Source organism: Cygnus olor, chromosome 8, assembly GCF_009769625.2.
Source record: "Cygnus olor isolate bCygOlo1 chromosome 8, bCygOlo1.pri.v2, whole genome shotgun sequence".
Taxonomy (NCBI): Eukaryota; Metazoa; Chordata; class Aves; order Anseriformes; family Anatidae; genus Cygnus; species Cygnus olor.
This window is the reverse complement of record NC_049176.1, coordinates 2,369,036-2,384,131: the sequence shown is the minus strand read 5'-3', so window position 1 is coordinate 2,384,131 and position 15,096 is coordinate 2,369,036. Positions and strand designations below refer to the sequence as shown.

The following is a 15,096-nucleotide window of genomic DNA, read 5'->3' as shown; positions in this document are numbered from 1 at the left end:
TTCTTTGGCTACATCATTTCTAAACGTAAAAACCCTCCTTCCATTTCCTTTAGCTATCTATACTATTTTGGAAAATGTATCCACTGTGGAGAATTGGGCAGTTAAGTGTAGAACATTTTATCATATAAAAAACTCCTCCAATGATAATAGATGTAAAGGGCTACAAGATTTTTTTAGTTAGTATTATTTTTTTCTGGACGGCCAGTACAGAAAGAGAATCTGTCACCAGAAGAATGCACTGTTGAGAGATACTTGGTGCCTTGCTTGCCTACTAACCACGTATCAGAAACCCATGTCAGCTTAATGTATGGTAAATTAATTCAAAGACAAGATGAAGCCTCTATAATTTAGGATTGGTATTTAAAATTGCAAATGCGTTCACATTATGAATGATTTATCCATGAAGCTCATTGGCAAGAGATATATATGAGAAAAGAGTTTTGTGACCATCATAGGGTTGAGGTTTATGAAGATCAGACTTATGGTTTAATTAAATAGAATAAAGTATTTTAATTTCTGTAACTTTGTTGTTTAGGTTATTGGAGTCAGTGATGGATGAGATTTAAGGACTTTACATGCAAGGTCCTAATGGATCTTACAACATTCTCTCTGCCATCTAGAAGTTCACACCATCACAGTCAGGATAATGGACTTGCACAAATCATCAGCATGACCTGTAATGTTAACACTAGTAGTTCTGTGTAAGAAAACCTTCATGCATATGTAAAATCAGGATTCTGACTGAGAATAGTTGTGTTTTTATTAAAACCCATAACTGTAAAAGTCCTTACCCTGTTCTTAGTGAGGCAGAACTGCCACCATTATAGTAATTAAGGATGGACTGAAGATTGCATGGTGTGGTCCATTTTCTGTAGCACTAACAGGCAAGATCAGCTAATGTGCTATATTAAGTAGAAACCTTCCTTCTGAAGTTCTCAGGAGAAATTCTGTAACAGGTTTATTTTTATGACATCTTTCTGACTGGCATTAGTGTTCTTTAGATATACATACATACATGAATACCCTCTCACATACGTGCTTCCCAAGGACTGTTTGCACAGTTAAGAAAAGCATGTTTACACCCTAAAGTAGTTGTATTTTCATCTTTTGCATTATTCAAATACTCTGAAAAAAATGATTAAATTCTAGAATTGCAAATATTTCTTTTGTTAATGTGGCAAGTATATCATGGTTTAAAGCATTCTGAGGACCCAAATGCAGTTCTCCACCAGGCATATCTTTTCAGATCTTTATGCAAGTGACTTAGTAAAGGCTAGGCACCAAAAAAAAGGTAAGTTTGAGGAGGTGCACCTCAGTATTTCTGGCTCACCTTTATCTGTTTGTTAAACAGGTATAATAGTACTTCCCTACTTCAGAGAGGTGTTTTAGATACAGTATAAAGAGTGTGCGATAACAGGATAATGTAAAAATGAGGACCCTGCAAGGGCACTTAAAGACAGGTAATAGTAAAAATTGCCACAGTTTCCAACATCTACAGCCAGATATTTCTGTGGTAATCTCCTCATCATTTTGTTTGTTACCATGAAACACAAGGAGAGGTTACCTACTGTCTTCATAGCATTTTCACACTCCTCCTTAAACATGCAGGATGTATCTGCCCTAGGGATGATAGGATGTGGGATTCAACTCATTACCAATGCCAAATGCAATCAGAAGACAACTTGCTGCTTTAATTTCTGAGGACTTATTCTTATAGGTATGGTTGTAGTTAAGGTTATCATGTGATCAGTTAGAAAAAAAAAGGTGAATAGTTGTTTTTCCTCTCGTCTATCTACCCATTGGCAATGAGTAGTTAGGATTAAAAGCTCCATCTAGCCCAAGGCTATAATGAATATTCAGGAAAAATGATTCTGTACGGCTGCTTGGGGAAGTAAAAAGACAAGCCCTGTTACATTAAAATCTCTTGTGGCTTTGGAATAAACAAGCAATATTTGATTAAGAACAGGAAGACAGAAGACACACTGATGTACATCTCATACCGAAAGAGACTTTATATGGTATTAAATTACCAACAGATTCCTGTGGATGCAAGGCATGAGTCAATAATTTCACTAAGCTTTCATTTAGATGGTGTTTAAAAAAATAAAATAAAAAGGAAAGAAAGAAAAAGAAAAGAAAAAGAAAAAAAGTACAGCAGGCAAGTGAAGGGCATTGTCAATGGATGTTGAAGTCCATTGAAGCATTTGTTCATTCTTCTGCATTGACACACTCAGCAAAATTATGCTACAGACTCTAACAATTGCACTGTATCATCATTAATAACAGAAGCTACAAATCTATTATATGTAATAGAAGAAGATAATTTATAGCAACATGGTAGACTTTGAACTAAAAGCATTAAAATTCTGTACCAAATTAAGCACAGTACTAATTTTAGGTGGTTCATATTATTGATTTTGCAAATGTAAATGCCTATTTAGAAGTGAACTTTCTTTCTAATCACTTCAGCCTTTCTCAAAAGCTGTCTTCTTGTGCGAACTCTACAAATTATTCTCTGTCCAAAGGTAAACTTCTAAGGACTAGTTAAATTGTGTTAGATATGATGGAAATTGGGCTAATATGAATTAGAGATCTCCCAGTGAGTTATTATTTGATGTGGATTAAAATAAGTGTATTTTAAAGTGCTAATGTGAGTTGGAGTAAGAATTTTTATGGCAGCACTGTAAGCACTACGAAGTCGGTATAATGAGTTATGTAGTGCCAACATCGTGAACATTATTATGAAGATTTCTAAGGAGAAGAATTAACATAAAGAATATACAATCCATATCTACTAGAGAGTCTCATTTCTGCATTGGGCCTCAAGGAAATTCAAAACAGAAATTAAAGTCAATGACACAACTACTTTCATACTGCCAGTGCAACATTCATACATATTTCATGGAAGCACATGGGCAGGGAGATCACCATTTTTATTGGAATGGCACAGCTAAGTCTCAGGATTTTACTATTCATGTAAAGCACTCTGTCTTTCTAGGGATACAGCCTGTGTTCCTTATGTTTGCATTTAATCGTTGATATAAAATGACAAAAACGGCAAGGGAACATTTCTTGTATGTTCACTAAACTGCAAAGAACCTTGGTGGCCAATGGATTGTTTTAAACTTCATTTAGGATCATCCCATTTTCATAACAATGCAGCTTCCCAAATTTTTACAATAGCCAAACAGGAGAAAATTATTCTTATATGACAGACTTAATTATCTGAGAGAGTGATAAAGATTTAGTAAATATAAATAATTGCTGCACTACCAATTAGCCTACCCACAGGTTATCCTTGTACTATATCTTGTAACAGTTCATTTTTTGAAACAGATCACGCACCATGTTCTACATACATCAGTATTGCAAATTTTAAGATATTTGTTGAATAGCATTACTAGTAGACAATCCAAAAAAAGAAAAAGAAAAAAACCACCAACCCACACCCTAAGAGTTATATTGAACAAAAGCCATGATATGTGCCAGAATCAGAATGTTAGTACCACTGAGCTGTTTTCAGCGGAAAGGATTGCTGATTACTGTCTAGGTGATATGTATTCCATAAGGGAAGTAAATGCCTAGAAATCATGAAAAGCCAGCATTTGAAGATTTCTATTCTGAGCTCTAAGTGAGGAGGTTTTGATCTTTCATTTACATTTTGGACATTCCAAGTTATTCTGTGAAGTCAGAGGAAAGTCCAGAAATGCAGAATTGCATTCTGATAGCCCTGCAACCTGACTCGTCCTTCTTATTCTATCAAGGCATGGTCAGCCAATACTTCAGGATTGTGTTAGTTTATATGATAGCAGTTATTTTCAGCATATCTTACATAGAGTGAGTCATTAAAAACAAAAAGTAATTTTTAAAATAAATGGGTAAAGACACTCTCTGTCATCCAAAATGATATTTTTCCCACTCTGGGAAGGGAACATTTTGTGATATCTTTGTCTTTTGAAAAAAGCAAATTTTCCTTTCTTCATGAACTAACCTTTCTGTAATGGATTTGTGGTTACTTGATGTGTCTTAAATAAGCTAGCTAATGAGATGAGGTTTGGTCCTGATGTGTAATTTCACAAAATCACAGTACAACCACTTATAACAGAGTTTTCTATTGCCTTGATATACCTTTTGTTCATATTACTTTTAATTATGTTCTATATTTATCTGACCTATTTGAACAGGATCCAGAGCTGGTACGGAACATCTGTCGCTGGGTTAGACAAGCTGTTCAGATTCCTTTCTTTGCCAAGCTGACCCCAAATGTCACTGATATTGTTAATATTGCGATGGCTGCGCAGGAAGGTAACTGACTTCAGTGCACAAGCTGTACAGATTTACTAATTTGCTGGATGTTGGGGACATAGGACAGTTGCAGAAATAATAACAAATAACAACGGAAACAAATACGAATGCAGTTTATTTGATGTGGTTAAAATAAGTGCAATGATCAAAGATTTCCTAATTTTGTCCATGCTTTATTCTAGAATATAACAGTGTATAAAGAGAACCATATTAGATTAATGTTAACATTAAATCATATGTTTTTGTGTCTTTGCTCACTCTAATTTCTATCATATTTAGATGTTTACCATACCACTGTATCTTCCCCTATTCCTTTGTTTGATAGTAAAAATAATGTGTGTCCTGAGAAATCAGAAATACACCATTTGAGGGTGTGTGTGTGTGTGTGTGTATATATATATATATATATATATAACTTTTCCTTAGAGCTTAAAAAACAGGGTGGTTGGAAATGAATTTGAAAGTATGTGTATTAATCCATCACTTAAAAATGTGGTCTTTTTTTTTTTTTCTGTTGCACTATTTCATCCTCACAGTAAGAAGCAAGAATTATGGGCTGGCTGAGTCAACGCAGAGTTGGTGTCACCAGCTTGGAGGAGGTTACCCCTGTGCTGGGGCACCTCTCAGTGTTGAACAGCCACTATAGTAGATTCTGTCCCACGCAGCTGAATGGCAGAGATCTATCTGCCTGTCTGCTGGTCTGTGTTTCCCAGGTGCTGTTTACAGCTCTTTCAACTGATGCAACCTGTCTTGAAGCTAGCATAAAATTTATCAGCCCAGGACTGGTTTTAAGGACCCTTCTGCACATCCTCTTACAGTTTGTTGCTTTCTGTCTTCAGCTGTTTATTTGAATTTCTAGTTATATCACAGTTTCACAGTTTTTCTGTTGTATTTTTTCCTCTCTTGTTCTTATATGCATTATTTAACAAAAAGTGACTGACCTTTTCTTTCACAGGTGGCGCAGATGGTGTTACAGCCACCAATACAGTGTCAGGACTGATGGGACTGAAAGCAGACGGCACACCTTGGCCAGCAGTTGGTGTAGGACTGAGGACCACATATGGTGGTGTGTCAGGTAGGTGTTGCCCTTTTTGATGCATACGACTTCCTTGGAGGATTTCAAAACATCAGGAGGTCCTTGTAGTGGGCTAGAATATCATGTCTGCAGTCGCACCAAGTCCTTAAAGCTCACTGCTGGTCAATGTTTCTAATAGTCATGACAGATGGAACAGATTAAGTGTGAAGGCTCTCGTGTTGCCCTTTCCTTAATGGTAAAACGCTGCATCAGAATACTGTGATAGGGTCACTAGAGAGGGAAGGAAATCTCTTCTCTCATGACCCCTGCTTTTCCTCAAATTTTTCATTCTGTCACAATTGTCAGGCCCCACGTTAGACAGAGGCTAATGAAAGGGCATCGTAGGGGGAAATATCAACAATTCAAATGCAGTGTATGTTTCATAGCCCGAACTCCAGCTATCCTGCTGCCTTCTCACTGAATGCCCCTCTTCAAAGTAGATTATTTCATCCTCTTCCCACTATGGTAAAACTAATAGATTGCATTAGGTAAATATATACTTATTTTTGTAGTCTATTCCTTGTGATATATAAGAATATCATGCTTATACCATATTTCCAAGTTCTGCTTCACAGTTTAATTTAAAAACCAGCAGCAAAACTTTTACACTCCAGTTCAGTGCCTGTGCACACTAATGAATTAATCTATTGACCCTGTGCACTCTGTTGCTGTGACAACATGAACTTGGCCCTGCAAAGACAATACTGTGAGCTTCTTGACTTTACTGGTATGGAGATTAGTCTCCTTGGTGATAGAGGTAGCAGTAAATATACATAACAGAAGTAATAGCATCCTCCTGATTGAGTCAAACACTATTTTATCAGACCCACCTCCCACCTCACCCCAAAATTGTAATCAGAGAAGACCAGACAGGCAAAAAAAAATGCTTCATTTTATGTGACTAGTGTTATCCTTAGAGAACCATAAGAAATGTAGCAAAAGATACCATTTAAACAAACTTTAATTCAAACAAGTATATTCAGTGGAAAATTGCCTTATTGCCTTAGATAACTGCATGGAATTTGGAATTTTTTAGAGAACACTAAAAGGCAAAGAAGAGAATCAGAAAAATTGTTATGCCTATTGCATAATGATTATTTCACAGTGACAGTCCAATAAGATGTTATAATTTTAATATTATGCAAAATGGGAGGAAGAGGGGAACAAGAAGAGAACAGTTACAGCCCATTTCAATTTCTCTAGCCTGCCATGTTGACAGGAAAAGAATAAAGGAGGTCACAGTGGGTGCTGTGCATTAAAAATTAATAAAAGAACTATTGCAGTAGTATTTTATATAAGTAACACCATTCACATTTTCTCATTTAAGTTGCAATTTCTGAATAATCCTTCCTACCATAAGTCTGTCTAATAAAATCTATAAAATGACTGCATTATGAAAAGTGTGTCTCATGTCACAAATTTAAAACATGCATGTAGTGTAAATTACAGTAGCACCTGGATGCTAAGCAGTATGGAAAGATCTACCACCATTTTCATGGTTTATAATTCTGTTATAAATGAAACCCAAGGAAAAGTTCTCAATTTCTTATATTAATATATATGTGTGTATGCATGTGTAAGTATAGAAATGTATTTTTCTTCCTGAAGTTTTACATGTATCAAAGGAAATAGAAGATGTCATTTTGGGATGCACCATTACCTGTGACGCAAATCTGGTTATTTAAAAAATATGAAAACCACTGAAAGCGCTGTCAATTTATTATGTTTTGAAAGAGTATATTGTTGCAGACAAATAAATAAAGGTTTCTTGCTGGTAATTGACATCAGTAGGTCCCAATCCCACAACACACTGCGGAAAAGAAAGCCACAGAGCCAATAAAGTCAGTACATGCTGCACACACATTGCAATACTTTCTGCTTGGTGACCAGGGTGTAACAGTAGACAAATTTACCAAAGCAGGAAAGCAATTTTAAATCAAGAGAGCTAGCATGCTTATGAGAAGGCAAAAAAAAGGGGGAGCGTTGGCCTTGTCAGATCAAGGGGTAGGCGTATGTAGGCCTGAACTCTGTCCCTGGCAGTGCTGGGCCCAGCCAGTGGCCTGCAGCCAGATGCTTGACCTTTCCCTGTGCTGTTTTCCCTGCCTGCTGAATGGCAGGAACACCACTTACATGCCTACAGGCTTCCCGGGGAGTGCCTCGTGCTCCTCGCACGGAAATCACTTTTCTGTTTTCATCTGCTTAAACTTTTTGTTCTGTTTTGTTCTATTGTATTATCTGATATGAGTTTTTGTTGTTTTTTCAAATAATTTCTCTCAAGAGAGAATTCATTTTTACACAAAAGTCAATGCTACTATAGAAACAATCTGTTTGGGCCATTTTCTGTGTCTTACCAAAGCGCAGCTGGTTTATAATGTTCTCCAGTGCACAGATCTAGAATAGATACAGGGGACAATCAAGCTGTATCTTTCTTTCTGTATTTCTTCCAATTGCACAGATTTTCACTCTTCTGGACTAGAACTGTCTCTTATTTGGCAATAAGCTACAGTACAGGAGGGGGAAGTGAGGCGGGTGCCTGTTCTCACAGGACCATGACACCGCTGGCACTGTGTGGTCTGGGCACAGGGCACAGCGGCCTCCATGTCAGGTAGGCTTTCGGGGTCTGGAAACCCACCTAGGCTTGCAGCTGCTGGTGGCCCTGAGGATCACCCAGCTGCTTAGGAATGGCTTTTAAGGGAGTATTTTTGGTGCTGGATTGAACTGGATGGAAAAAAAAAGAAAAAAAAAAAAAAAACAATGGTGGCAGCAACAGTTTATCTTGCATTTTGAAGTTCTCTTTACCATAACTTGTAGGAAACTCTCCAACCTCCAGTTGTGTTGCCAATGAGTACAGAGGTTGCTCTTCCTGAAAGGGTGTTTTTACTTTGAAGAATGAAAGCAGAAGCTGCTGTGTGCAGGGCTCACCGTCAGCAGCCAGGACACATTCCCCTTCATGTCCTAGAGAGGTGTGCCCTGTGCTGCATGCCCCACCTTCCAGCCATGGCCCCGAGGGCTGAGGGGGCCCTGTGCTGCAGTGTAGGGGCGCAGCATGTGGCAGAAAGATGGAGGTGACCCTCCTCAGCTCCAAATGTGAAAGTCAACGTTTTGCTCCCTGACATAAGGCAGCAGGCCGGCTCCGGCCTGCAAGCTAAAGGGCTCTGCTGAAAGCCTGGGGTGGGCTGCCAGCAGCAGGGCCTGGTTTGAGCAAAAAGCTCTGGTGCCCCGGTGTGTGCCTGGGCTTGGCAGCACTGTTAGGCATGCTGTGTGAGACGGATGTTTGTGGAAGCTGGGCCCTTAGAGGACAGCCATTCTTCACCACATTTTTAATTCACTACATTTTAAATTCACTACGGTCACACATCTCTTCATATAGTGTAGGTTATCTTTGGCAGGTGAGTGTAAGCTCACTCCAGTGAGTTTGATGAAGGTTGCTGTCGAAGAGCAAACAATCAAAGTCTGCTAATCCCCTTGCCTAGCAGCAGCCTGACATTTTGAACTTGCAGTCTTCCCAACCTTCCACTGTTTAAAAATGGGCTCATGCACGGCTATGAACTAAAGTTTTTCCATGTGCACCTTCCACTTGGCTTCTCCCCTCCTCATCTGCTGCGGGTGAAGCAGCTATATGCAGAAAAATTGTTATTTGTCTTTCTAGCTGAGCATGCCACTGGAAAGGGATTTGCTTTTTAATTCCTTTTAAATTAGTAAGTGGGAGGTAGTTTACTATGGTTTTTCCAACATTAATAAAAACAAAAAAAAGTTATTAACTTAGTTGCCAGCTTCTGAGATGTCTTTGAGAAAAGACTTATGTTTGTTTTTTGTTTTTTTTTTGTTTGTTTGTTTTTAAACATCTAAAATATTTTTAAAGTCTTTCAAAGAAGGAGAGACTTAATGAGATTACTTAAAAACCCCATTTAGCTTTGAGTTGTCACAGTCAATGTTTGCTTCCCATCCAGTGCTCAGGAAGTGACCTTCCTGTTCTGATATAATTCGATCAGCTGAAAATTGCTAAGCTGTGAGAAGCACGGCTGTTTCCTCCATCCTATCCTACTGTTTGTTGGCTGGTTTTGACAGGGAAAATTCCAGTATCCCAGGTGAGCGTTTGGCCACTGGACTGTAGAATTAGTCACTCTCCCTCCTCCACTTCCCTGCAAATATTGAATTATTAATACAAAGTGAAACAGCTCTCACAGGATACACATGAGCAGGAGCAGAACCTGCTGAGCTGCACACATGCCTGATTTGGGAGATCCACATTTAAATCCCTGGTGTGAGCCAGGGAGTCCCACCTGGGTCCCCTGGACTCCAGGTTAATCCTCTGACTGTTGAACAGGATAAAATATTCTGTGTTTTTCTTTACCTTCTACCTCTCTCCTGGTGTCAGAAAATCTTTGCAGGGAAAAAAAATCACAGTAATTTTGACAAATCGGTGTTTTTTAAAGAAAATTCTTTTCTAATTGGCACCATAGAGCCTTGGCTGAGCCCAAGGGCTACAGTAGCCCTACTCATCTCTGTGGCCACATCACGTGAGAGGACATCATGGTTAGAGGAGCCCAATGTCCATCCATTTTTTATAGGTTTCCAGGAACTGCCTCTTATTCAAAAGGTGGAAATGTCTCGTTGAAGCCCCCTTATTTAAGGAAATAAGCCCTTCTGATGAAAGAAATACACTGCAATTAAGCTTTGGCTCTCAAACTATGTAACTATTGTATATGTTTGCAGAATTAGAGACATAGTTTAATTTCTATTAAGGAGCTTTTAGAATTGACCCAGCAGCACTTCAGGTTTGAGAATATAGAATATGTCAGATTCTACCCCAAGTTCTTCTTGTACGCATGCAATACAGAGTATTTGTTTCTTAAAAAGGAGGTAATGCTGTTATTTATCCTCACAATGAATAATGTTCTCTGTCTCTGAAAAAAAGATGTTTTCATCCATATAAATATAAATGATTTTGCAAATGTGTATTTTGTAGGTACTAGAATAAGATGCCAGGCTTCCCAGAGTTGTTAATATACTGTCAGCAGCTACATGTTTCCCTAAGAGTTGTTTCCTTTAATCGTATTTTAAAATTTAAAAAAAAAAAAAAAAAGTTTGTTTCATAAGTGTTGATACTGTTCTTCCATATTCCAGATGTGTTTTATAAAACACATCACACTGCAGCACTATAGGATATCTATTACAAGCAGAATAGAGCAGAGCTTCTGTTTGAATTTCCATGGCTTTTTGTTCTTCTTTGTCATATGTTTGTTTCATTGGTTTTGTCTGGATGCCAGATCCTTAGGGGATAAATTTATAAAACCATACACTGGACTTAGCAAAAAACTTAGGTTAAAAGCAAATCTCTCTACTGTGCACTCACTATGTATCCTTTTAATGCTTTGTTGCTAAAATTTTACAGTATTTTACACTAATAGCTCAAGCACCTCATGCCTGTGTGCTGTTACTGCTTAGTCCAGTTGTTCCGTTCTGTAATATTTTGACATTATTTGCATAAGTATGTGGTATAGCATATTAGTATGTGCATGTTTGGATGTTTTCCAGAACAAGAGAAATTCAAAAAGTTGTGTTCTATCTTCACAGCTGACCACAAGAGATGTCAAAAGGAATATATCTAGATAGCAGATTCAGTCATTAAATGTGGAAATGTATAATTGTTGGGAATCAGCAGAGGCAGTTCATATTAGTTACTTTTGAAGTAAGTTAGTGGAGCTGTCTCTTTTTACAAAAAAAAAAAAAAAAAAAAAAAAAAAAAACAGCCGGACAGCAATTGTGATTTTTAAGGGAACACTTTGCAGCTGTTATTTCATTAAATTAAAATGTATACATTATATGAATATTTGACATTATTTATAGGGGTGCATATTCTAATCTGAAATGTATGAAATATATTGAAAGTGGAAAATTTGAAGTTATAATAATAAGAGCTGCCTTTTAATTTTAATTTTATGACACATCATTAAAAGAAAAATGTAAAAAAGGGCATTTGCTTTCATAATCACAGTTATCTCAGTGACTCTTCAGTGTTAATTTTGGTAAATAGAAATGAATGAAAAGCTGCCCGTCATTGGAAATAAAACAAAATGTATATATGCATATGCATTCCTGTTTAGTGTAAATATTTACTGAGAGTTAAAGACTATTTACATTAACATATATTTATAAAACAGTGTGGATAGGAGTAAAAAACAAATATATGCCATAGTACAATTTTAATTTTGGTTTATTATTTCTGTTAAATGTAGCTCAGCCATTAAAAGCCCTTATTTGCATATATTATGTCAGGATTCACAAAGAGTCCTCTGTTTTCTGTGGTGTCCTTGCAGCAGTCTGATTTCTCTTAGTGTTCTGCCGTCATTGGTCTGTGCAGAAGAGATCAGAGCCCTAATAATAGATTTTTGACAGGGAGCTCGCCTGCTACCTGCCCTACACAAATCCTCACTGTTCATGTTTGCTTCATGGCAACAAAGCAGACAGAAGGAAAATGCCAAGTGCTGAGTTTGAGGTACAGCCCTGCCATAGCTTGACATTTCAGCAGAATAGCAGTTTATGAGATGCATAATTTTTCATCTGGGACTCAGCTGCCATTTTCATAGAAGCTTGCAGCTCATCGACTGACTGGAAGTAGGGCAAAGGTTTACAGCATAGATCAAGGTCTACATCCTTCCCATAGCTATTTAAAAATAAGTATTATTCTCCAGATAAGGTCAGAGACTAAGCATATTTCCTCCATTTTTAATATTTTTAGCCATTTTCTTTCCACAAAGAAAACACTTTACACTTCTAGCACAGGTGCCATTTGTAGTTGATGAAAAATGATCATAATTGATTTAATTTGCCAAAAGATTAAATGAGTCCTGAAGAAGAATGAAGTATTGGTCTTCACACACAGCTTTTGAACAAAGCTGTGTTTTCTCCTCTTACTTTGAAAAAAGCTCATTCCAAGCTTGAAATGAATGAAAAGTCGTTACTCTTGAAATGTAATTGGTTTGTGTTTTATTATTGTTATAGATTGCATTTAAATTTTCACTTTTGTGCACATGTACTTGGGAAACAAATGCAGTGTAGGTACATGTAAGTGAGTGTTTAATTTAGAATTACACATCTCTGTGAGCGTCAGTAACAGTTCACCATGTCACAGTCTCATATAGAACAATGGTACAGTACATTGGATTAATTAAAGAAGCCTTGCAGAGAACTGAATTCTCAGTATGTCAAGATTTCAATTTTATGTTAAATATTTTCTAAAGGCCAGACCCTTAAATCTCAGGGGTTGTACCAAGCAGTGAGCTGTGAATTTAACCATAGGCTAACTGCTAATGATAAGGAAAAGAGTCCAAGTTGAGGCAGCTGTATACAGTCATTGGATTAGGCTATCAATCACTCGGTTCCCTGAGGAACAGGCAAAGACGACAAAACAGTGAAAAGGGAAATTAGGAAGGGAGGGCATGACTAGAATGAGATTCTTCACCAAATGTATCTGTTAGTTGACTGAATCCCCCAAGCATCAGACAGAAATGTCCAGCATTGCTCTGAGACTAAAAGCCAAGTATTTGTTTCAAACTCCTAGAAAACCATCAAATCATCGTTAACTGTTTCTAGTCCGTATAGGGCTCTGAAATGCAACCAGGTGTATTCTGCAGTTTCAATAGCCTGTAATTTGATTAATCTTTAAACCACTGTTGTTGAGTACTCTGGATTTGCTTTTTACATCGTATCTCATATATAATATGTCCATTTGGAATTACTCATTTCCAAAAAGTGTCTTTTTTTTTTTTTTTTTGTATGAAATGATAACCATTAGGCTATCAAGTCTTACTAATGTCAGATGATGATTCAGATAAAACCATAAATTCTATTCAGACATAATATGGTATTAAAAAAAAAAAAATGTGGCCTAGATTGTCCAAGCACGGGTGAAAGAACGTGTGGTTTTAATCTGCCTGCAGCTAGATAAATGGGAAATCAGTTCATATAATCATGCAGATTGACGTGGTTAAGTAAAGGGTGCTTGTGTAGTTAGCGACTTAGAGACATAGTCTGATTAACAAAGAATGGAAATGAATTGATGAAGAAAGAGAAAAGTGACAGCATTTTAAAGCAGGCTGATAGTACAGGGGCCTGTACTTAAACTTGTTTGCAGTAGTGGGCAGAGATGAATGTAGCATATGTACACTACAACCTGGTGAGGACTGTTAATATCAACAAGATTGAACCTGTTTACATTGTCTTTTGTCAGCACTGGTTGATTGTCTTTCCGTGTCTGTCAGGTCTACAGGTGTATGTGTCTCTTTCTTTTATGATCACCTCTTTAAATTTTAAGCAAATGCTCACAAAAAAATCTCAGGATATTTTTGTGTCATATCTTTAGATTATTGTATTGGAAGAAAAAAAAAAAGATATATTTCTATCATTAAAAACTTACTACAATTCATTTTGGAGGTCATTTAAGTAACACATGACCGTGGGCTAGAGCACAAGAAGATAATTTTAGGTGGCAGTGTTCAAGTTGACCCGCAGGTCTGCAAAGCTTTGTTGTAGCGTTACATACAAGATGGATTCAAACTTGAATACAGATTATGAGACTTTAGTGAGCTTCAGTATAGGTGACAGAAGGAAAGAGCTGAGAAAGGAAATGGGTTCCAAATTTATGTGAATATACGTTGGTGTTACAAGTTTCCTGCTGTTGATTGAACGGGGCCCATAATTGTCTTTTCTGCTACTTTATACTCTGTATCCAAATCAGCAGCAGGGTTGATATGGTTGAAAAATAAAGATTTTGCAATACACTTAACATCAAAATGTGAGCCAACAAATAAATAGAAAATGACTTCTTATTTAACATCTGATAACATGAAGCTTCATGCTGTTCTTTCTTCTCTCCTGTGGGACAGCTGTGCTTGCAAGACAGGCCAACTGGCAGCTGTCTTCCACCCTCAGCCTCAGGATACCACCACCGCTCTCAGGATACCCCAGCTTCTGTAGCTCAGTAGCTCTGGTAACCTCAGTGTCTGAGGCATCTCTGTCAGGATATTGGGACTCTCAATCTTCTTGCTATCTATAAAACGCAACTGGTGTTTTTTAGAAATGGAAGTGGCTTGAAGAGAAGGCTTCAGTTACATGAAACTGCACTTGCTTAAGTTGCTTAGGTTAATCCAGTTGCAGGATACTTTGACAACCAGGTACAAGGGATGGAGGGGGCAGGGGGTAAATGTTTGGAACAACTAAACCCAGGGCTTTACTTTACATCCAGCAGTGTCAAAAGGACATACTTAAGCAGTTACTGCTGCTGTCCTGCTTCCATATAGGAGGAACCTTCACTGGTTAGCTATGATTTGTAATGAACTTGCCATAGTGAACACATCTTTATTCACCTAAATTCTTCTAATATTCTGTATTTTTAGTATCCTACTTCGATGATGAATAAATCCTAATGCTAACTTCACATATAAAATACAGAACACAAAATATAGCAGATTAGTTTAACTGAGTAGATCCTAGGTTTGTATTTCACTGGGCATTGCTTCATCCCTTATGAGTTATTGCCAGAAGCATTTATAAAAGTATTTCACAACTATCAGAACTCTTTTTTTTTAACCTTTCAAAAGAGTGCAACTAATATATAGTAGTCAGCTAAAGGATCTGCATTTTAATGTGCCTTTTCATGCAGATATATCATTGTATGGAAGGAGCTATACAAATATGCTGCTCACAAACAGTAA

At 37.3% G+C, this 15,096-nt stretch overlaps 1 protein-coding gene across 4 annotated transcripts in view; it reads left to right on the top strand.

Annotated features, from left to right (window-relative positions):
• Positions 1 to 15,096, top strand: part of DPYD (dihydropyrimidine dehydrogenase) — a 354,038-nt gene that overhangs the window by 260,293 nt on the left and 78,649 nt on the right. For all 4 annotated transcript variants that reach the window (XM_040566231.1, XM_040566230.1, XM_040566229.1 and 1 more), the window contains 2 exons: positions 4,185 to 4,305; positions 5,261 to 5,380. In XM_040566231.1, coding sequence (XP_040422165.1) covers positions 4,185 to 4,305; positions 5,261 to 5,380 — 241 coding nt within the window. The remainder of the gene's footprint in view (positions 1 to 4,184; positions 4,306 to 5,260; positions 5,381 to 15,096) is intronic.